This window comes from Typopeltis vanoorti, chromosome 14 (genome assembly GCF_054136105.1).
Source record: "Typopeltis vanoorti isolate ZY-2024b chromosome 14, IOZ_Tvanoo_1.0, whole genome shotgun sequence".
NCBI classification, from domain to species: Eukaryota; Metazoa; Arthropoda; class Arachnida; order Uropygi; family Thelyphonidae; genus Typopeltis; species Typopeltis vanoorti.
The window spans coordinates 80,953,840-80,979,717 of record NC_143562.1 but is presented as its reverse complement, the minus strand read 5'-3'; the positions used below and the strand labels follow the sequence as shown (position 1 = coordinate 80,979,717).

Sequence of the window (25,878 nt, the reverse complement as noted above, 5' to 3'; positions counted from 1 at the left end):
GGATTCGAACCATGGTATTTTTAGAACAGTCTCAAATGTTGCCACGGGGTTGAGACTGTTCTACGGAAACACACACAGCAAATTATGTGAGTAGGCACAAAAACGTATTTCTAAAAGAGTAATACACGTACAAAAGTCAACCCTACATTACCTAAAAGAGCTTCAAATAGACCCTCCCCCCTTTTTTTTCCCTTCATAGATCTGAAAATTTAACATGCACCCAGAATTCATTCTCTAACCTCCCCCCCTCTCTCTCTCTCATTCTGTTACCTTTTTATGTTCGTGGTCTACTTTCGTGACAAAAGTGAAAATCTTTTTTCTACGTTTGACTTTTGCAAGTACAGTATTATATTACTCTTTCTAAGGAATAAATTTCTTTTTAATCGCATACAGCTTTTGTAATGATCCTGTATCTGGAAAATAAAATTTTAAGCTAGTTAACATTTAAGCTTCAGATGTGCATAGTTTTTTCATATTTTGCTCCATGTTTTCTTTGCCTCAAATAGTATCCACATAAGAATGCAGACATGTGTGTAATAAGATTTCTATTCTTAGAATAACTTCAACCATCAGTTTCTCCGATTTTTTTCCCTGTTTTCTTTTTTCTCCAGGCGTTGTTTTACTCTGTAAATTCATCCAACCACACAATACTATTCTCACTTCTGACGTGGTTCCCTTTGAGAACCTCCCAAAATTGATCTGTGTAAAAGAGAGCAATTATATTGATCAATTAACCGTCTGTGTTACAGATCCATCTCGCTCTGTCACACACACGGAGATTTCTACTACACATTTTCGATATTTCTGCAGCAAAGGTGTTAATCAGACGTGACACTAGATACCACCCATTCCAGAAATAACTGCAAACTCACAGACCAAGTTTTTTTCTTTGTTCATCTCCCGTGCGGGAGATGAACAAAGAAAAGATTATGTCTTTCGAAATAATCTCCTTTTATATATTTCCTCAAATTACAATGTATACTAATATTAATGTTAATATTTTCTTCTTTACATTTCACCGGTGTGTAAACCTCACTCACAAAAAAATGGTTGCTATTTTTCTCGTGCCGAAACTTCAGAATAAATATTTCAGAATGGCAGCTGGTTCCAATAATTTCGAAACAATGAAAATGAATGAAACTAACGATATATTTCTTAAAATACTGTTTAAAAGTTTCCAGACTGTTTTTATTTCATTCAACAATGTAATATTTAATGTGAATTTTTATGAATTCGTTAGGGTTTACGAATTAGTTTACTTAGCGCTAATTGCCGCATTAAGTTTGAATTTAAAAACAGTAATTCTTTTATGCTAACTCAAATATTTGCCTTAATACTAACTAACTATTCAAATATTTGTGTTATTCAGCTTTTTCTAAGCCACTATAATCAAAGAATGCATGGACTGCCGCAAACCAGGGCAAAAAAGCCCGCTTTTCTACCATTAATTGTTAGCTAATGATGAAAGACTGTTTAGCGAGCGATTCCTTCACGTGAATTTTCGTAGTATAGGGTTTGATTCTTTACGGAAAACTTTATTTAAGAAATATTAAATAATTTAAATAAAAATATAAGAGAAAACGTCTTTCACCCATCGATCAGCATACCTGGCTAAGTTATTATAAAAACCTTTGGACTCATAATAAATATTTTGAAACAATAAACTTCGATAATGAGACACTCTTGGATCCTATATCAATAGATGAGTTAGAAACTACTCTAAAAAGTTGTGAAAACCATAAAACACCAGACGAAGATGGTTTAAATACTGAATTAATCAAAACATGCAGGTCCAAACCTCAAAATTCGTTTTCTTTAACTAATAAAAAAAATATGGAATGGTGAACCATCACCAAAAGACTGGCAAAGGGCAAGAGTTATTCCTATACATAAGAAAGGTGATATTAATAACTGTGAAAATTATAGAGGAATTAGTCTCCTAAACTCTGGATATAAAATCTATAGTAAAATTCTGAAAAATAGACTGTCCCAATTCTATGAAGATAAGATAGAAGAGCAGGATGGATTCAGGAGAGGCCGCTCATGTGCAGATGGATACTTTACCTTAACATTTTTATTAGAAAAACATAAAGAATACATTAAAAAAAATTTAATATGGAAATTTCAAAAGAGAAAACAAAGGTACTTGTCTTGAAGGGAAGAGAATCAACAAGAAGTAAAATCTGTTTAGACAATACAATTATTGAACAAGTCGACTCTTTCAAATACCTTGGATATCATCTAACTTTCAGAGAAGAAAAAGACAAAATGAAATTTACAAATTTCAATATAAGCTTTAAATATTTAAATATTATAAATCAAGTTTTAAAACCTTCGAAGGTTTAAAAACAAAAACATACTCGGATTAGAGCTTATAAAACGTTAGCAAGACTAGTGCTGACTTATGGAAGTGAGGCATGGACGATCAAAAAAGGAGATGAGAGAAGAATAACAGCAATAGAAATGAGATTTATGCGGCGAACCGCAGGATATACTTTGTTAGATCATAAAAGAAATAAAGAAATCGTGGAAGAAATGAATGAATGTACAACCAGTAATAGAAGATATCCGCAACTATAGATGGAAATGGAAACAGCACATTGGAAGAATGGACAATAGTAGACTCACCAAACAAATCCTTGAATACAAACCCGTGGGGAAGAGATCAGTTGGAAGACAATATAAAAGATGGAATGAGACCGTAACAGGCCCCGAGGCCTAATACAAAATAGGAAGATGATGATGATTCTTTACGGACAAGTAATGACCAACCTTTTATTATCTGCATATTTTACTCTATATAATTGAAATTGTATAGCGGAGAGAATGTATTATGGGCGATCAAAATAAGTTTGGAATTTTATGGCGTTGTAGAATAAGTACATCAAAATTATTCGTTCGCGAGATGCTTTCTAATTCATGGAAAATAACAGTGTTTTAATTTTCTTCTCATTACCTTGAATAGATATTTATCAAAATTGCATTCATCAGTTGGACCAACTTCCTCCGATTATAATGAACACGTCATTTATCTGCACTTTTGTTTTCCAACATCTGCCAACAATTTATTCAAAACCGCAACAAAAACTCCCGTCTACGAAGTTTAACAAATGATGTTTGTCGTTAACTTTTTGATAAATGACGCCATATTTCCAAAAAAGAAAAAAAAAAAAAAAGAGTAGAAGAACACCAAGAACCGTAGATGGAGGTATTGGTTCCTTGTTTACATTTGGCCACCAGATAACGATTGCAGAAATCAAACTACATAGCTGTACACTCATTGTTACGCTGTAGGGCGGCAGCTTCCAGCCGATAACCCGCTGTTCCGTGAGAATCCTCTTCTAAGTTAAATGACGGTATTAGAATAAGTACGTGATAAATGATGTAAGCATTTTATCTCTATGAAATGAAAAATTAACATTATAGCCGAGTTTCCGCGATGTCTCTAGAGGACCAGTTAACGTGCGTGTCACGATTGCTGTCTATATTTTGCAAACTCGAAGACGTTACATAATTAATCCTTGTCATAAATGAATATTGTGAATTAGCATTCTAGTTTCAGCAGATGTCCAATCTTTATGTACTTTGTGTGCTTGCTCTTTCATTTAGCTTCATCAAACTTTTCTCATTAGTATATTACGGGGAACAAAAATGGTTTAACCTATTAATGTTTCTTCGGTTCTTACTTCGTTTAATTTATTTCGTATGCTCGAAATTATCTACCTAATCAGACTTCCTAACTACGTTTATAGCCTTTGGAAAAGGCCTAAGTTTGTGTTTTCATTGTATAAGTTACATCCTCCTGTTTTTTTGCTATGTGTTCCTTTCATTTGCCGTCCAACTATGGATTACTTTGTTCGCGATGCTCGAGGTGTTGATTTGATCTCATTCATTAAGAGCGCAGACAAAAGCATCACGATGTTTATGTTTTTCTTTCCTCTTTCTTTTGCAGAGCACGTACGGGAGTTCAGCTGCGGTCGACTCTACTATAGGACTTACTTCATCGACACAAAGAGAGATGTGCTGTACGTCGGGGCCATGTAAGTTAAAAGTTTTACTAGATGTTCTATTCTTCTTCACAAATAGGATCTCGTTTGTCTTAATAGTAATAAATACAGACACATTTATAATACAAAAAAGAAAAAAAGTAAAGCTTTTGATATACGTGTGGATGAATATCACCAAAGAAATGAATTTTGGTTTTGAAAATGCAGTCTAATATCACTTTGGGAAGGGCTCAAATGGCAACGGTAACATGGCAGAATTATAAATGATGCCAATATACAGTAGCGTGTTTAGGAAACAAAAAAACTAAAATGAAAAAGTACATCATTGGAAAGGAGCAATTTTCTTTAGCACGTTTTGCCATTGTGGCAAATGCTACATGACCTCTATTTATCTCTACACCTGAAGATAAACGAATTTTTGGACTGTTATATATTAAATAATTTTTTTATCTGTGGTCATTTATTTTTTTATTTTTTTGCCTAGTTGTTTGTTGTATGGATCGTCACAGCATCCGAAATAAAACCACATACTTTGTTTTCTTCTTAAAAAAAAAAAAAAAAAAAAAAAAAAAAAAAAAAAAAAAAACGAACAAATATTTGGATTTCGCTGTCGGATTCTACCTGATTATAAATATCACTTATTTTGTATTCACAGTAATCTTAATATTCTTAATTTAATTAAGAACTTTAATTAATAATCTTAATTTGAATTCACAGTAATCATAATAAACAGCATTATTATGCTTGTTAAAACATACGTATTTAGACATGAAACCATATCATATATTATATTATAATAAAGTAAGTATAAAGTATTTACCCTTTCTAGTTTCTTATTGGAGTTTTGTTACCATTAATAAATTTAGCTCATGCTAACTGTGTCTCTACCTGAGAAATTCAGTTTAAAAATAATCCGATGGAAGAGAGTTTATTTTTATCATTTAAGTTAAGAACTTTATGGAAAAATGCTCTAACCTATATGTTAGATTTTAACATTTATCCCTATAATCCCTGTTTATGTGCCATTATCAGAGAACCCTTGCCAAATCGAATGTGAATCTTTATTCACTCATCCGGTTAATTCATTTGACTTTGCTTTCTTCATTTTTGTCAGGATGAGTTTCGTTTAAAAAACAAAATTAAAAGATTTAGTTCAAAACTAAAAATATGATTTAGTTTTCATATTTTACTTGAATGCCTATCTCAAATAAATACAAAATACTTACGTAATAATAATTGATTGTATCTTACTCTAAAAGAAGGAATGATTGATTTATCATTTTCTCTCTTTTTAATATTACCAATCAAGTATCAATAACTGTAAAAATATAGGAGCGTTATGAACTCTGTACCATTATAAATGTTCTCTATATAAAACATTGTGTGATAGTTTGAGAGGCGATGACGTCATGCATACCGTTATACAGTTTACCAGTGTAAACTGCATAACGGTAATAGAAGAAATCTATTTTGCTTTGAAATAATTAATAAAACTTTTTACTTATAATTCATTCAACATTTTAATTAGTTTCTTTATGATATAATTTTGCTTGTCGGCTTAAACAAGTACAACGCCATGTTTTCAAGGAAGAGGAGGTTGTGTGCATGCAGTAATCAGTTAGTTTCTCTTTCTTTTTTGCCGTTGTCTGAAAGATGTCCTCACGACGTCAGTGTTTTTAACAATCTACGTGAAGATGAATAGACATTGTTTTTAGAAGGCTGGGTTTTTAACGCAGTATGCGCGCTTAGTTAAAAATATTTTCTAAAATCCTGAAAACATAAAATTGGAAAACGTCTATAGTATCACAGTATTACATCGAGTGACAATAACGTTTCGCAACAGTTTTAGCTATTAGTACGCTATGCTACCACAAGAGTTCAATTTATTAAACTGCTACTTGTATTTCTTGTTGGAATGCCTGAAATTCATTTTATTATATATTTTTTTTTATCAAGCATCTCAACATACAGGTTATGCCTTTCACAGACCCCCACTCCTCCCTCAGACGTGTTATTTGTATTAATTTTCCTCAAAATTTAATTAAAAAACTAATCCCAGCACGGAAAGTTCTTCTGGAATTTGTCACCACGTCAAGAAGAAAGCGATGTAAATATATTTCTTTTACTAACTGGAATCGTTATATTGTCATATGCATTGCGCTAAAAGTCATATTTGAAAATATATTTTAAACATTAATTCAGTAAATTCTCTTCGCGCATATTCACATTTTTAAATATTGCTTATGGGGAGCCATTCAGAGATTATAACTTATAATTTGCTTGCAAACTATACCTGGTTTTCATTACACATAATTCTCTTTATATCAGGCCATGATAATAGTTTAGCGTGAATACGCAAGTTGTTTACGAATTTCAGCCTGGGCATCATCAACTTCGTTACTACAATAACACAAATCGACAATGAATACATAAATTTAAAACTTGGGTATTTCTTCTGTATATTTTTTACTTGCTTGGTAGATAGATCCAGTGCGAGCAGCTTTTGTTATTAGCAGCCGTTCGTTGCTCGCATTGTAATAAGTAACCCGCTTCCTCAAATATAGATTGCATCCTGGTTTCTAGCTGGAGGACAAGTTGAGAAAGATAAGATTCAACGAAGTCTCCATTTATTTAACGATAGTGAGAATAGCCATTATATTATCCTTGAATGTCGCTTCAATGACTTGCACGCGGTGCTATTGAACACACACACACACACACACACACACACACACACACACACACACACACACACACACACACACACACACACACACACACACACACACACACACACACACACAGTTTTATTCGCTCAATCGACTGCATTCAAGGGATAGCATTTTGAATAGCTAGAATGTGCTTTCCCCGTAATTCCTTTGCTCCGATTACTATTGGTTCTCCATTACTCCGGACCCTCACTAATGTCAGGAAAGGGGTAATTATCGCAATGACCCGTACGGCTTTGACTGAGTGTTAGTCGAGCCCCGTCCGCCTGATTAACTAGACCTTTGACGCTAGCATCGACAAGACGTATTTCCTGAATAATTACTATCCTCGGTAACCAACAGGTCATTTTCCTCTTTGCCGAGTACAGTAAATGCTGTAAGAGGAGTGGATAATGGGTTTGTTATTGTGGATGTTGTTTACGGTGGGTATGTATGCCAGTCATTCAGCAACAAGCGATTTGCAGTGCCAGGAAGACTCCTCCTTCTGTTATAGTAGAATCAAATCATTGGTCTTGAAAATATGCTCGTGCTTTATAAAAGTTAACTGTCTGTTCTTAGCTGCATTTATCTACATCATTTATACCTCAGTTATCGAGTTTCGCAGCTTTTACGACCATTTCGAAACTATCATTGTTATCCGTTAAAGTAGTTAAAACTACAAGCTGGATAATGTAGTCACTTATATAATAATATCTCTCAATGGCATAGTAACGTGATGTTGTGCCTGTTCGATATTTTTTTATAAATATTTATTTTCAGACATTAATATTAGAAATTATCGAACCAGTAATACGTCAAGGAGTTTATTAGCCATAGTTTCGAATATATCAAAGAAGAGTCCTTATATCAAACAGCGTCTACTGTGTGGTTTGGGAAAATTAGAGAGGCGTGCAAAGGTACTGTATATATAAATCAGTGGAATTTGCGGAAGGTACAAAAAATTTCTACTTGTCTCTGCACAATCAATGTTGATTGTGATGTGTACAGTATTTACCAAATCACTTACTTTTTAAGATATCCTTAGGAGGAAGCGAATCCTTAGAATTTGAAAACAGACGAATTGACTCACATATTTTGCTTTTCGTGTTTTTCACCTTCGCCTTTAAATTCGAAAATCATGAAAATTACTCAGGTTTTTCTCCTTTTTCTTTTGTGTGTCTTTTCACCTTCCTAAAACTGCCAGCTTGATACGAAATGGGCATCAAAATCAATACAACAATAGCGCATATTATTTTAATGCGTGGACTTTTCTAAAAAAGAGATTTTGTTCATCAACGCCTTTCACAACTATTCAAGAAAGGTCAGCGTCTTTTGAAATGTTTGAGAAAATGCACTGTTTGTGGGGGACAGCATATTTACACAACATTAGGGTGTTGTGCGACTCCTTTCTTAAACATTAAAATTCCTGCTGATGCGTTGCTCTGGCATGCACATAATTAGCCATTTACGAAAACCATGCACAGTACATTAAAGAAGTTTTCAACCAGCTGTCCTGATATCAAGTAAAGCCCATTTCTCTAGTCGAACTCCCGCCTCTTCTCTTCATTGACAAGATGCATAGTCGGGTATGCTATCAAGAATTAAATTAGTGTCTGGTCTTAAAAGATAAAGGAAAAATATTTGGTGCCATTAAAAACATGTTAATTGCTGATTATACGTCTGACTGTGCATAAAGCATAGATGAAAAAAAATCTTTGGGAGAAAAAAAGACTGTTAAAACCTGCAAAACGGATGAAATTAATGAAAGGTTCTGGTAATGAATTTTTCTGTTTATTCAACAATTTAATGACGTTGCATGACGATTAAAATATAAAGACCGAGAGGGAACTTGGGTATGTTTTTACTTTCTATCGATTGCGTAGAAGACCTAGGATTCTTTAAGGCATCGGACCGATTAATAATTAAAATAAAAAGAAATTCGATTGCTGATGTTAGATTCCGTAACGGTTATCTCGCAGCGATAATATTTTCTCACTGTAGTAGGAATTGCGCAAAATTTATAAGTCGATATTCGTTGAATATGCAGGAAAAAACTAGAGCAGAAGAAGATGAGAAATGTTTTAATCTTACTAGCATAAAAAATATTTGTTGTTGCTTTATCTTTTTGATACAGGTTCGTTACACATCTTACTAGTAAGACAGCAGGAAACATATCACCTGTTAGGTGATATGTTTCATATTTTTGTACAATTAATGTGTGTGTGTGGAAGAATCATGGATCTATTTCCCACAAGTGTTTGTTTTTGGATAATGCAATTCCAGTACAATTTGTGCATTAAATTTGACCTGAAACGAATCTCGCATTACTGTAAGGTTTATCTCGGTTTCACTCCATTTGAAATTGTTTTCCCTCCTATCTCGCTTCAGTTTATGTAAACAACATGCCGCTCATTTCCTATTATAATAGATAGCTGTAAAACGGAAAGCTTTTCATTTTGTATTTTCCTAATCTTTTTAATCATAATTACAGAACCTTACTTTAGTCGAATACATATTTGAATGATTTATGAGGTGTGTATACGTCAGTGGGTTTCCGATTTTGAATCTGGTATATTGGAACCATAGTTGAAGACAACGTAACATTAATGGACAGGGGAATAAACGCATTAGCAGTAAATGACATTTATTCACTTAACTTGGAAATCTCCCCAAGGCGAGTGCATAGGAAAATGGTAGAACCAAAGAATTGAAGTATAGCAGAATCTATCAGTGAATTGCTGCCCAACTCCCATTAAGGACTTTCTTCCGATTTTTTTTAGTATAAATAATTTATTACATTTTTGTTGTTTACGATAAAAGGTCTTCAAAGTGACTTTTATTAAGCTTTCTGGAAAGTTAAATGGCTGTCGTGCTGATCATTACCAGAAGGGAGGTGTTGTTTGGTCTGCAACACATAGCGATGTTCTCCAAGTTGTAATTTTAAAATATTGCCACACACCTCCGTTACACTCTGGTAGGATGCATTTGGATTTGGCCTGGACAGTGATTTTCAGTTATTCACATCCCAAAACAAATATTGCAAATAAGAATGCATGTTTGTAAGTATTTTATAATGATGGTAGAACGACCAAATAAATAATGAATTTTGAATTGTCAGTTATAACTTTTGGTTTTTTGCACGCTTAAAGTTATTATTTATTATAATCTTCCACCTTTCGTCTCCTAATCCTGAATAGGTTTTCAAGGAATTACAAGTACTTGTAATTGCACACTTGTTGTATTGTATAACACGTATGAAATTACATACTTGTCTATACTTGCTATACAAATATAACAAGATTTCGTTTTAGACATATGCACCGATTACAATTTTTCACGTATGCATTCTTCGTTTTTTTTCACTGAAATGGCCTGTTTGAAACGAAAATGTGAATTAGCAAGGTCTTTCACAGAATGCATGTAACATACGTGATTCACAGATATAGTATTCTAATAATCACTAAAATCAGGTATTCTAGAAGCCCTTTCATTTTTCAAAATTGGTGAAATGCAAACTGATTTTCTACAACTTTGTTCTTTAGTTGAGTCGTAGCTAACATTTCCAGTGTTTCCCAATACTATGACGAAAGCATTCTTTCGCTCTTTAAGCAACATATGGGAAATGACATTCTGCCATACGCTAACTACTGTAGCTACAGATTAGTTAGCGTATCTGCTCAGCTACTAGGATGCGGGTTCGAATCCCGCCGTATGGATGCTTGTGAATGTCTTGAGATGGGAGATGAATTTTATGATCGGTGTAATACTACCGCCTTCAATATTGGAGGCCTGAGGTGGTTAAGAAAAAAAGTTCCGTATTTAGTCTCTAGAGCTGGATTTCCTGATTTAATAAAAATACAATAAAATATTTAAAAAATCCTTAGTCCGCATATTGCTAAACGTGTTATAGGTTTACAACTTTTCGTCAGTGGGAATTACAAAAAGTATATTTGAAGCGAAAACAAGGTAAACAGTCCGCAAACATACAAGAAAAGAAAATGTTTAATTTGAAAAAGAAACAGTTAAAATGTGAATGAAATTAGATATTCAGAAAAACCTGCAGTGACTAAGGCTGGTTCTCAATACGGTGGCTTGTCCTTGTGCTGAGATATGCTACATTCTTTTAATACAACAGCATAGTTATTTAAGTTGCTCCCAAGGAAATGTAGTTTATTCGCTGCTGTTTTATTTATACATTATTTATTCATTTTTACAATTCCTACGAGATTCTTAGGTTCCCTAAACACTAGCATACAAAGCTTTTAGAAATTTATTAAAATAGGTTTTACTTTGAATGAAGGCATCATTGTACGATACGATGCATTTTTTCATCTGATGCAGCTTTAGTTTGGCGATCTTTTCATTTACTTAAATATATTACTCCGCGATATTGTTAATTGGGAACCATCATCGGTATTTGCAATGAAGTAAGTAACATAGATTTGGAGTGGAATAAGCTGCGTTTCTTGATAGCAAAACTGGAAAAATTTCGTAAATATGTATCAAGGAATTTGTTTAAAACAAAATACTTATTTGTTTCATGAAAAGTTCATTGTCAACTAAATATGTTCCTGAGAATAAGTAAGTTTTTTAAATGAATCCTGAGCATTCGGATAAAATCACAGCTATGATTTCCTGAGGTGATCCTAGAATTTTCACGAAGGAATCAATAAGCAAGACAAATGCCAGATAACGCATTGTCGTATATTTTTGACAGTTGACAAATCCTGACTAGTCAAATATTTTCTTGGAGAGAGAAGGCAAACTGCGGCGTCCACAAGACGTAATTTTGCTCGGAAGCACTTCTGTCAAGGGTTGCTGTAAACGTTGAGTACTGTTTCTTCGAATCAGCTATTTGGTGTTTGGTTAGCAAGCCGGTGAAAATATACAGTAAACATTCGACGAACAGAACTTAAAACGCATAAAAGAACTCTTCATCGTTTAGTAGTCTCTTCCGCGAACGATAGAGGTGACACTTAGCAATAATACGAAGTGCTAGAATCAGAAGAACAACGGATAATTGTTTTCTGAGTTCAAAGTTCAGTGGTTTTTGTCTGTTGATGCAGTTGCCATCCGTAGCACTTAAAAGTACTTTAAACTGAGAACTGACAACTCAGCAAGAACGTGCCGGAGGAGAAAGATAGAGCACACACATTCATAAAAGCCCTCACTAGCTGCTGACTTCCTGATCATCGCTGTTAACGGCACGGTTTTAATTACAAAAGCCGCCAATCTTATTGAACTGTTAAGATTTTGGAGACGATTAATTCAACCTACTTGAGATCGGAAAGTTTGTTCTTTGATACTTTTTAGAATCATTGACTAACACAATAGATTTATTTATGCAATATTTTAATAGTCCTTTATCGTTTCTCCATTTTTTAACACGATAAAATAACTTTATTACTAAAGTTTTAACATGAAGAACGTGGAACATCATCGCAACTTCTGAAATAAATTGCAAGTGATAACAAACACTTCGTAACATTAGTACAAAGCAATTTTAGGTGCGAAGAACGACATATCATGGTCATTCACTGCTACTCTACGCTAATGTTTCGCATTGATGTCATCAATCAAAACACCTCGTTATCTCGGAATCAAAAATTTGCATTCATTCTCGTTCTACACTTGAAGCGACGCTATACGACTTCCCGACACAACTGAATAAATGAAGAGCTCAATCATATCCAGCAGGCAAATTCCACATACATTTGACACCATACGTGAGTTCCTGCAATGAATTAGTTTTTTGTTTAGTTTTTTTAACCAAGAAAATTTACAGTGTTCTTAAAGGCAGATCACTGGCGCCAGTCGAATAGAATAGATCTTTATAAAGAGATTTGTAGCATATTTTAGATCGTTTGTTATACCCTTCCCTCCCTTATGACACACAATATTGCTGTTATTTTATGTTTGGATTTTTTTTTTTTTTTTAGTTGAATGGTCATCAGCTCTTCAAAGGTTGCTGTAAACTTTCATTTAGATCGTCTTAAGAAAAGAACATACAGAATTGAACACGCTTTTTTTTTTTATTTATTTATTAACTTCCTCTTCCCCGCTCCTGCATTTTAAATTTCGACCGGCTAGTGTGTTTATATATTTTTTCCAATTGCAGTTATTTGATTGGTGATTATGAATAATTTTTTTCGAAAAAATAGTCTAAAAAATAAATTCTACAACAGTTTTTGACTCCTGTATGTCTATTTTGTGATACGTAACATCCAGTCATTAAAAGGTTGCTTACCTATAGTACAGTGGGTGGGCTAAGGGTTTTTTTTTTTTTTAATTAGTAATTTTATAAACCCGAAACCCTGTTCTAGACCAAACACTGAATTTTTTTTTCAAGCCACTTCAGGCCTCCAATAAGCGGCATGGTGGCCTCACAATTGAAGATGAACGTCATCTCGCACTTACAGATAATCACAGACATCTTATACCCATGGCAAATTCGAACTTGGAGCCTATTGGTTGGAGAATTGATACGCTAACTACTCGGTCAGGCTGATATTTGGCATGAAAAAACTAGGATGTACATATCCTAGATCAGGATTATCTGCAGCCTATAATAAAATTCCTACAATTAGAGTTGAAAAATAATCATTTTTCATCTACATTGATTCTTGAGTTGTAACTGGACTTTAATGAAGCCTTAAAATACATCGATGTATGATTTCCCATAAGACTATTCGCATGTGACCATGATAATTGTTTAAACATGTATTCTGTATTATATTACTGGTTTGTGTGTGGTTTCGTTATCACAATAAAAAAAATTGATAATAGGCCACCATTTAAAGAAAATATTACATTTTATTTTTAAATGTGTGGATGTTTGGTTATAATCGCATATTTTAAAATTTCAGTTGTTTCAGAGGAAATATGATATTAAATTATAGCCTAAAATGAATCCAAATAACCACAAGGAGTCCATTTTTCTGTTATTACTGAACTCAGTAAGAAAAAAGTATATGTATAAAAAAATACCCAAAAGCAATTCATCAAAATGCGTGTTCCTAAGTCTGGACCACAAAATGCCAACTTTTAACATCAGTGATAAATCGCAATGTATACGTTATCTTTCAGAAAAAGGCTTAACTTGTTCCATGGCTATTCTGATCGTTATCCTTCAAATCCATTGTTTTTGTTGTAAGCGATTCTACAACAATTCTTCTTGTTTTTCTTTACGAAATTATTGAATTTTTTTTTAGCTCTCCTAACTTAGAATAAAATACGCGTTATAAGATGGCTGTAACATACTTTCCTCTACTCCTACAAGCTTGTAAAAAAAAAAAAAAAAAAAAAAAGTTCACATTATATTCTAGACTCTACTCTTCGCCATGTTATACAAAAAATTATACGGTACAGCATTTCTGAACAGTAGCCATGTGATGGTCCGCATAACACGAGATCATCGACAGTGAAATTTATTTTCGCTCCGAAACTGTTTGCTGTCTATCTATCTAACGTATTGCTTTCATAATGGCCATCTACTCCTTTACGGTCGACCTGCTCCCATCTAAGACACGAAAAGAGGGAAATGGCGAGAGGCAGTTTCTACAAGATTTGATCTTATTTCAAGTGTTCGATAGTGAACATTTTTGCCGTCTTTTTTTTCCAGGTTTTGAGGGTAAAAGTGATCGCGATTAAATGTACAAATTGGGATAGCGGAGGAAAGTAAATATTTGCTTCTCGAGGTTTCATGATATTAGTACCGTTTTTACATTTTTGGAAACGTCTAAAAGTATTTAAAAATGCATTTTTTTGAATTTTTTTTTCACTACTTATTGTTTAACTAAGGCGAAATTTTCTCAGAAATATTCATCGTGTCAGTGTTTAATGGTTAAATATCGTTTAGGTTTTTTCCCATTGCAATGCACATTTTCGACATTTCCAGTCTTTTCATGAAAAACTGGAAATAGTCTGTATGTTAGTCCCGTCCTGCGGTCATACCATATGACAAGCAATAAAGGAAGGAGAAAATATTTATTCTTTGTACGACTCAGAAACAATACATACTGGGCACATATTATTAGTTTTCTTTCACTCAGGTCTGTTTTGTTTTATGTATATGGCTATTTTGACATAATTTCATTAAATATAACAGCATTTCTTTATACACAGTGATGCTACTTAACTTGGTCATTTTCCCTTGGGTATTTTATTCCATAAGCCATACTAACCAGGCGGAGATCACACACGGTTAATAACATACATATAAATAAATATGTCTGTTATTAACCGTGTTATTAAGATTACATTTTATCTTAATTTTGCTTTGTTTATTGCGGTTGTCGTACATTCCCTCTTATAACATTCTTCAGCAGCTAAAATGCAATCAGAAAAATCCGTTTTGCATCCATGTTATTAAGATTGATTTTTTTTTTTTTTTTGGTAACGAGGATGTCCAGTACAGTATACGTTCGTGATATACAATTTTTGTGTTATATGTATCATGAAGGTGATTTTTTTTTCATTTAGGATTTTTCTTTCTTTACAAAAAGTAAATAAATAATAATTAAATGCGAATAAGTGACTTCGCATTTATTTATTGTACCCGGTTATCCCGAGAGAATATTAGAGAAAAAGATTTCTTTTGTACTTCTGCTGCCCAAGAGAATCTGTCTCTTGAACTTTGTTAATAATATTGTTATTGTAGCATTTTGTTTTAAATTAAATACTAACAAGAGAGACAGAAAAGCGTATAGCAGATCAGTGATGTGGTTAAGGAAGGAGGAACCTGGTGAAGTACTTCTATGTTGATATCATGTATCTAGTAGAGAGTTCGATGAAAAAACCAAACTAAATCATTACAGAGAAGTTTGTTGTAAATGAGGAAAATTAATAAAATTTTAACAATATATCTTAGGAGATAGCACACTAACTTTCTTAGTTTCTAAGGATAGCTTAAATAAAGGAGCATACGAAGTTATATGTTATACGTTAACTTTGTACCTCTATTAGTTTGTACTATTTTTTTAAATAAAATTACTTTATCCTGTAGACTGGTATCTGTAGAATAAATCAAGAGGGATTAATTAGTGTGGTTTGGATGTCTATCAATCATTTCCAAGGAATTTGATATAGAAGTTATTCAGTATATTGTCATCTTATAATAGTGTTCCATTCTCTCGTTGTTTTCACTGCGTGCAATGTTAGTGTTTTTTCTTCAGATTTCTCTAATAATGCAGGTGTTCTAACTGTTATTACCTCTCCATGAGTAAGCGGGTAGGTGATATAATATAGTAGAAAGACTATATGAATACATAAATCAATTTCCATGTTTAAATTTCCGTTGCTGGTTGCTCTTATTCATGTCGAAGTTTGTGGAATAGAATACTAAGTAGACACTGGAGCATATAAATAATTTATTAGCTAAAATTAATTATTTAAGCCGACGTTTCGCTAGTTTAAGCCAGCATTATCAGAGGCAATATAACACTACACTGTCAGTGGAGACACAAACTAAAATGACTTGGATAACAAGAGCAGTCGTGTGCATGTATGGCGACAGTGGGACTCATCGTGGTTATTCCTGTTGATGGATAAATAGGGTAGTGAGCCAGAATTTTTAAAAATCATACCGTCTGTTCTGTTGTAGTTAACTGGAAGTCGTGCAGCTTCCAGGAGCAATCTTTCCGATTTAAACCAGGATTTGTAAATTAGGTTGGCTTTCTTCCATCATATGAAGTGATCTTTCTCTAAGGCAAATTTATCACTCTTCATAAACACGAAGAAAGCCAGGCTAATTTACAAATTCAGGTTTAAATTGGAGAGATTGTTCCTGGAAGCGGCACAAATTCTACAGAACCCGATTAACTGCGACAGAACAGACGGTATGTTTTTAAATAGATTTTGACGCCACTACCCTACTGTATTTTCCCATCAGCATTAGCAACGTGAATCACCACGATGAGCGCCACTGTCACCATACGTGCACGTGACTGCCCTTGCTATCTAGCTCATTTTAGGGTCCTCCAGGTCCCCACTAACTGTGTAGTGCTATATTGCCTATGATAATGCTAGCTTAAGCTAACGAAACGTCGGCAGCAAATAATTAATTTTAGCTAATAAATTATTTATTTGCTCCAGTGTCTACGTAGCTTTCTACTCCAGAAACTTCGACATGAATAAATACATAAATCACCTTCAATCACTGACCTCAAACCGTATTCATAGGTTGCCTGATTATCGCATTCCATTACCTTTGTTCGTATACGACATTTATGAGTGTTTCAACTGAAGGTAAATTAATGGGAGGAAAACTCGAGTTTTTCTTCTCGGAATTAAGATACAACATACTGACCTCATAGCCTTAGTTACTTTAGCTGTTACTTAGCAACCTTATTCATATGATAAACCTTGCAGTGCTCTAACATTCCGAGGTGCAAGATTTTCTTCAACCAGTGCCCTTATTTCCATATCATTCTTCGATGGGATTATGGCAACCTAGTCACATTCATTGCTGTTTCAACCAACACAGTCTTGTTTTTTGTTTTGTTTTTCTCAAAAATATGTCTTAGTTCATATTCCATTTCCCTCTTCCAACTTTGAAGCATAAGATTTCTTATTGGGCTGGCATTTACCTTCTCTACCTTCATTAAATTTAGTACCTTTAAGACACTACTTTTCACCTTTCCATCATTCAAGAACCCGCCTCTCTAAAGAATGCGACTACGAGATACGAATTCATAGAGTAGTATGAATCCCTTCTGTCCTCTGGAATTTTGATTTTAAGGTGGCCTACTAAAAAATTAAATTTTACCCTTGATCAACTAAGTGCCGCATCCCTAAGCAAACTATCTGTTGGGTGTATATGAACTTGGAGGTCAGTGATATCCTTATATTGGTCAGACGGATCATCATTTATACTAACTACAAGCGCTATTTCGTTAACAGTATCCATTCTAGGCTTGGAACATAGCAATCATACCATTTTACTGTGAATAAAAAAAATGCTGCCGTATTTTCAAAGAAGCTATTTGTAACGAAGATCCTTAGGTCCTTAAATCGGAATGAAGTCCCTACTTTATTTCCATTTCGTTGTCGAGCGTGTACAAGGAACAGAATATGGTTTCATAAAACGTTATATCTTTCTGCTGAAAGAGCCTGCTGTGAACAGTGTGCATTATTAAATGGGAGACAGCATTCATCATAATGGAGACAATTATCTTCATTGGATATCTTCAATTTTAGACTCTTGGTATTGTAATTTTGCATTCTTACGTATAATTGTTCTGAATTAGTCTTTCTTCGATTTCTCCTGATGACAAACAACAGTTGGGTGTACGTATAGATTCCATACTGCATAGCGATATCGTAAATATAAGGACTTAATTTTTAATTTAATTTTTAATTTAAAAGTTAAATTATATTTAATTAGGTATTTACATGAATAAACATAGATTAGTTTACAGTTTAAAATGCCAAGCTTAATTTGTGAAAGTCAGACATTACGGATTACTTGCGAATGCAGATACATAAAAATTAAATTTAAGAACTGAAATGACCTACTTCCAGAGAGAGACTATTTCTATTGTAAAGTTAAACTGTGTACCAATTCATAATTATTAGATTTTATATATAATTGTTAAAGGAATAATGTATAGAATTCAAAATAACTTTGACGCGAATGTTCCCATTTGTTGATGTTTTTGTTTCCTGTGATCCAGTTGCGCCTAGTTTCATGCTTATAACATCTTATACTTGCTTGCCTTGCATGCCTCAGAACGGCAAAGCATATATTCTAAATAAATATATAAATTTTATGGTTCTCTTTCCAAGGAGGAAAAAAACTGTAATCACTAAGTAATGTCAGACACACACACAAGAGAGAGAGAGAGCTGCCGCCGCTATAGTTGGAAGAGCTTCAGTTTTGATAGACTCTCTGGAATTCAAGTAAAACTTAGTATTTTTTTTTTATTATTATTTTCATTACGTTTTCAGATGCTTCGATCGTAAAATGGGTCAGGAAGAAATGTGAAATAACCAGAAATACGATTAAAACAATTTAACTGGGTGCATGGAACAGCCGGAGGAAGAACTGCATCACAGCAAACGAAATAATGAGGTGATTTAGGAGTAGTTAAGTGCTTGTGCTTTTTAGGTGTATTAGGAAGAACACGCAAACAAGTAATTGGAATGTCCGTTTTTTTTTTTTTTTTTTTTTTTTTTTCCCTTCTGATTAGAATAGTGTAAGGTAATGGCTAATCCTGATTATTCATATGCGAAGTTAAAGGTAACCTGTTTTTGTGGGCGTTCGAGCTAGGAATGACAGAATAATTGGCTGGCAAACTAATAAGTAAACAACCGCATTCACCAAAAGTTGGAACCTTATACTACATTGAATACCGTGCTGAGAGTTTGTTAATCTCGAAACCAAACACGATCTTTTGCAATTTCAGGCCTCTAATAATCAGGTATGTTCTCCTACCAAGGGAAGAAATCGCCACCTGAAGGCTTCCAGAAGTATATGCCATAGTGTGATTCGAACCCTAATTGGTTGGGGAGGATAGATACTTGGCCAACTAACGATGCATGAACATTTTAAGAGTGTATAGCACATCACTTCTCATCTTAATTGGTCCAATGCAGTTAATTGCAGGATAACTTTGAATACTTTAATTTATCAATTAATTGTAACCAAATTTGCGCAGAGTGGGGGACAATGTGTTTGTTTTAAGATGCTGTATATTAGAAAATACTAATGAAGGAGAAAGCTATATTTGGTTGATATATTTGAATTACTCAAAGGTGTAAAATTTGGAAGAGGTGGACGAGGCTTACTTCCTTGATTACATTGTTTCCCATTGTAAATATGGGCAAAAAAGTTATAAATTTATTGATATATTAAAAACTTGTCTATACGATATATAAAAACGCAAAACAGATGAAACCCAGAAAACAAAAACAGCAACTCATGATAAATGACAAAGAAAACAAAAACAGCAACTCATGATAAATGACAACGTACATTTGGATTGGTTGACACAATAACCAATCACAGCCTCTAGGTGCTATTGTCTCAGAGTAGGGCTCGTATACGTCCCGTATTTTACGGGATTGTCCCTTATTACGAGTTTGTGTCCTGGCGTCCCGATAAAACTCTTCTGGACGCAGAATTGTCCCGTAATTTGTGGATTTGTGTTTACCATTCTCATTCTTAAACATAAAACATGTAATTGCCAAGAAATCGATATTAGTTATTGATCATAAAATTGTCTTATTAATTGACAACACTGGCATGTTGCGAGAATAGTGCAACTAGCGGACGTTGTAATAACTAAGCACGGCTTATTTGATATTATCAGATCTGTTATGAAACGTAATTAATTTTATTATTTTATATGCCTTTAAAATACCGAAGAGAAAGTGTATTCTCACAGAAAAGCTAAGGACTGAATACCCTTTTATTATACCATGTAATTGTGATGGCAAAGTCGACGAGAAAGTGAAATGTACACAATGTAATGCAATATTCAGCATACAACACGGCAGTCGGTCAGACATCACGCAGCACATCGCTACAAACAGACACAAATTAGCAGAAAATGCAAGTGTAAGTAGTAAAGTGTCAGATTATTTTTCTAAAAAAACAATGGGTGAAATGGAAAGAAATCTTGCAGCTGATGAAGTTATATTTGCATATCATGTATGCATGCACAACCAGAGTTTCAGTTCGATGGACTGCACGTCGAAAATAATCAGGAAACTATATGACAAAAAGTTCACTTGCAGTCAAAAGAAGACTCAAGCTATAAATGTGAGTGTATTAGCACCTTATGCAATAGCTGTGTTCAGAAACGAACTTGAGAAAACTAATTATGTGTCCATAATGATAGACAGTTCTAACCACGGTGCTTTGAAAATAGTTCCAGTTCTAGTAAGATATTTCATACCAGAAGAGGCCATCAAAACTATGGTTCTAGAGTTTTTGATTTATCGTGTGAAACTGCAGACCAACTTACAGAATATGTATGGCAACTAGTGACGAAGTGGAATATTGAAAAGAAAGTTGTTGCCTTGTCAGCAGATAATACTAATACAAATTTTGGTGGAAGTTCCAGAAGAGGAAAGAACAATGTTTTTCATAAATTGAAATCAAAATTGAATCGTACATTGATAGGAGTTGGTTGTTCATCCCATATCATAAATAATGCTATACAATGTGCAGCTGATACATTGCCCATGGACGTTCAGCCTATCATTGAAAAATTATATCAGCATTTTTATATCTATACTGTTAGAGTGCATACACTCAAAGGTTTTTGTGACTTTAAATACTGAGTACAAGACAGTGTTAGGGCACTCAAAAACGCGATGGTTGTCTCTGTACCCTGCTCTCAAAAGGATGAATGAGATGTACAAAGTTCTCAAATCATATGTTCTTTCACTTGATAACCCACCATTGCTTCTAAAAAAATTTCTTTAGTAATCCAGTTTCAGAGCTAATAGCCACATTTCTAGAATGCCGATCTGAAATGTTTCGTACAACAATTTGTGCAATTGAAGGTGAAAAGTCACTCTTGCCGAAGCAAAATCCATTATTGAAAGCCTCTTAGAGAAACTTCAGCAGAGATTAGATAATGATTTTGCAACAAGGAAAGAACAGTCTTTACTGAAGGCATTAATTGAAGATGGACTCATCGCTGAGAAGAATTATGGTAATTATAAAAACGAATTTTATAATGCCTGTATAGAATACATCCAAGAATGGTCTTCTGACACTCTTACTTTTGAAAGTTTGTCTTGGATTTTATTGAAGAATCCAGAAGCCAGTCTCAGTTGGAAAAGTGTGCAGAAAAGTGTAACAACTATTGAAGAGGTCTGCCCAAACACAAAAATCAATGAAACTGAACTGTTTGATGAGGTGATGATCTTGAAAAAGGCAATTACAAAGACGAAATTAAAGCAAAATCTACAGGAGAATTTTGGTATGAATTATTCAACAGTGTTGGAGTAAATGAATTAATAAATTTGAAGAAGATTGTTGAGTTCTGCTGCATTCCTGGCACAAATGCTAGTATTGAAAGACTGTTTTCCCGGATGAACTCCTTATGGACAAACGAAAAGAATAGGTTATCTGTAGAAACTGTGAAAGCTATGCTCATTGTTAAAGTGTTTTTCAATAAGGACTGTGTGGAATTTCCTAACTTGGTAAAACATAATCATTCTTTACTTGAGAAAATACAGTCATCTGAGAAGTATATCACAGGCAAAGATCAATGATTCAGTATTGTTCAAGGTTCAATTTTAAGATTGCTATAATTAATTAAATTCTTTTCCCTTTGCTGATGTTCGTAAGTAAGAAAAGCAAAAAAAAAAAAATTGTTGGTTTATTCAAACCGAAAGTGTCCCGTATTTTTTTTTTTTTTTCAAAAATATATGAACCCTATGACTCAGAGCTCACCCTGCCTTGCCTTCTGAGCTGGTTAAAACTACTAGAACGCTAAGAATTTAACCTGCTGCGCCATCTATAAGTCTGTTCAAAGGGCTCAAAGGTGTATGTATTTTGAGTGCATACCCAGGCTAATAACGCGAATGCGATGCAATGTTTATGCGTCGAAAAGTGGCCTCTTCATGAAGTATTAGTATACAGTATTGTGTTTCCTTTTAGGAAACAATTAGGAGAGTCTTTAACGGGATTAAATGCAAAATATAATATCAGTGATATTGCTATTCGATGGATGAACACCGCACACCTAACACAGCCTGAATATTCGCCCTTGATTGATATATATATATAATATGTATATTATATATATATATTTCTTCTTATATATATACAGGGTGTTCGGGATAAATTTGACAGTTTCGTAAGGAAAAAGAAAATCTTCTTTGTATCTATTAAATTTAATGAATTGACAAAAAAACATTACAGGCAGAGTTAATTACAATACTATCAACAAGATTTACTCAAAATAACCACCATTAGCATCGATCACAGCTTCAATTCTGCTTCGGAACCTCGAACAAGCTGATGCTACAGTCTCCCTGGGAAGGGCCGCAAAAACTGTTTTAATTTTATCCATTAACTGGGCTTTTGTATTACTGGAAGTGCGATTGGTGTCTTTTTCAACTGCGCCCCATACAAAATAATCCATGGGGTTAAGGTCTGGGGAGTTTGGAGGCCAAACATTTGGACTGGTGAAGTCGTAGAAATTTTCAGACAACCATTTTTGACTTTTCCCAGAGGTGTGGCAAGGGGCCGAATCCTGCTGCCATACATACGGCCTACCATTGGCTACCCTTGTTATCCAGGGCTTGACTACAGTTAGCAACTCCACGAACAAAGCCCGAATTCCAATGCCAGGGTTCTTCAACACCTGTTCCTGCAGATTTGCGAGGAATTCTGCTGTACGAACGCAATCAGATCGTCTGCTAGGGATCTTTCTTCTTGCTACATCCTCGTAGTCACCATTGCAAGTCTCTAGTTCATGCCTGATTGTTTTTACTGTATTCAGGGAGCATTGGGCAGCAGTCGTAATATCCTTATTTTGATGGCGGGCACGAATCATCATGATACAAGTTATTCTCTTCCATGATTCAGGTGGGTTCCAGCTATCCATCCTTTCTGACATCTTGTATATGAATGAAGAAGGGTCCAAACTTTTAAATGAAGAGAAGTGTGTGTTAATACATGTAACTTACGGAAAAATATAATTAATTATAAATATGTCAAATTTATCCCGAACACCCTGTATATATATATATAAGAAGAAATGGATCTTTTAGTAGCACTAAACATTTCCAATAGTTTGTCGTTCTGAATATCTTATCACTTCACTAAAACAAACAGTATGGTAGGAGCAATAGAAACCAACAATACTTCCAAGACATCAAGTGTCGCATCTTCGACGAGCTAGCGAGGGATTCAGGTAGGTTAGCCGTTCGACTAGAAATGCAGCAGTCTTTTGTCTCTTTCCGTCTCGAATTACACGACCAAAAAATATAAACTGTCGTATATAAATTCGTAGAGCTTCAATTAAGTTTCCTTACCTCCTTAGTTCGAGTGCATGTGGATGCGTATCCACTCTTCAACCAATGGGAGGCGAGTTCAGATCACACTGAGGAATAGATGTTTAGGACTTTCTCTAAGTTATCCTCTGTGAAACCATCATGACTCGAAGAAGTTCCATTGTTACTTTTTCCCTCTTCCTCCCTTCCGAGAAAGAATTTCGGATTATCTCTCTCTCTTAGCCTACCCGTAGTACTAAATGCATGGTAGATTTAGAATCTTTAATGGGTACGATTCACATAGAAAATGTCCAAAGTCCTTGGGTTGGAAAAACTCTTGGTTTGAATCCCGTCTAATATGTAAAAAATCTTTATTCTAGGCTTTTTATATGAAAATAAGTTAGCCTCTCTCATACGGAAGTTGTAGATTTTTATTTATTTATTTATTTATTTTTTTGGCAAATTGACTAGAAGAAGCACGAGCAAATAACAGACGTAATATACTGGTCCAATAGCGTTAGTTGCCTCGGCCCATAATTCAAAATAGCTCTATGCTGTTGTCTAGCATCTGTCACGAACGAATGCCTATGATCTGTCACGTATCTTCTGTGATAATTAATGACTCCAATTCTGGATTGAATGATATCCAAGCAAATAGAAAAACATCTGTTATTCTACTAATTGGACAGTGGTAGAGTAACATGACTGTCACGTCTTCCCCCGCCTAAGAAGACGTATTCATTTAGTACTTATTCCTTATGGAGGAGTCTTCGTAGTTCAGTCAGTATAGACGAAACAATTTGGTCGGAAAGACCTGGGTTCGATTCCCGTCAGTGACGTGAGGAATATCTGGTCTCTTTCGACGAAAGGTGAGTTAGCCGGTCTCATACGGAGGTAGGGTTTTTTCACCCGGAAACTCGGGTTTTTCGTCCCCCAGAACAGGCAAACCTTCCCCGTAAACACCCACACATGGATTACATTCATGAATATGTCCCAGCCATATGCCGGTCCTGAGCCTGGACAAAATTGAGGGGTTGGGGAAAAGCACTGGTGAACTACCCTGTAAAAATCTCACCAAGAATACTTTGTGGGCAATGCCTACAAAGTCACCTACGGTCGGAAACGACTGAAAGGGAAAATCAGATCAAATCCATGGGGTATCAATAATAGCGAACACTTTCATGTGCATCATATTTTTAGAAAGTTTTCTCTTGAAGGTCTTTTTGGTAGATCTCTGAATTCATATCATGTCATGTAGCACTAATTCGGGCACACTAGATGATAAACAACTCATGTTTGAATACTTTTCTACGCTTATCTCGAAAGCATGTGTAACCCTTTATTTACTTGATGTTCATTTTTATTAATTAGTCGCAATGTTCTAAATTGTGCAAATGACCATAAAGAATATTCAGTTAGTCTAATGACTTAATATCAGTGTACAATGAAAAGGAAAATATATTAAAGAAAAATGCTTAATTTATAATTTTTTTTTTACATTTTAATTATTTTTCTTTATTAGCATCCAAAGAGCATTTTCCAGCATATAATTGATTCGTTTAAATATTTTTTGGTGTATAATTGGTTAATTTCAATATTTGAATTCTAAATTAAATTTATACATTGAAATTAAATTTCTGAAAGTTCATCTTAAAAATAACTCGGAATATATTTCTTGAAAAGATTTATGAGGCGGAACGATAAATGAAGTACTGGAGCTAGATTAATGAAACACACGAAAGAATGGGAAAAAAAGTGATTAGCATGGAGGGAAGTAAAATTAGGATCTGGAATGGAAGTGTACAGTAATAGAAGCAATAAAACAGAGAAAATGAAAGAAGTTGGCTTGTGAAAAAAACAGAAAAACTTTCGGGAAAAGTGGGGAAAAAAATCCACGTTATCTTTGTCGTCGGAAAATATTTGATACCGAGAGGTAATGAAATATGCTCAGGATGTGAAATGGAAAAAAAGAAAAAAAAAAAATTTAAACAGAGAATGTTTCTTAATTTATCACCTAAGAAATTTAATTTTCTCGTATAAAAAGTTTTTTTTTCCAGCCTGAAAACCTATTAATAGTATTTTATTGTGTTCCTGCACTGTCGTTTTATCAGCTCTGTTCTATTCATGTTCGAAGACCGGAAAATTCGCAATGCAGAAAGAGAAATGAAAACTTGATGCAAATATTCTTCAAGTTCATTGCGGGAAGA

The 25,878-nt window shown here is 34.2% G+C and overlaps 1 protein-coding gene across 3 annotated transcripts in view; it reads left to right on the top strand.

Moving 5' to 3' along the window:
• Positions 1 to 25,878, top strand: part of LOC150099707 (semaphorin-2A-like) — a 794,210-nt gene that overhangs the window by 403,308 nt on the left and 365,024 nt on the right. For all 3 annotated transcript variants that reach the window (XM_090404418.1, XM_090404419.1, XM_090404417.1), the window contains exon 2: positions 3,953 to 4,040. In XM_090404418.1, the coding sequence (XP_090260544.1) occupies positions 3,953 to 4,040 (88 nt within the window). The remainder of the gene's footprint in view (positions 1 to 3,952; positions 4,041 to 25,878) is intronic.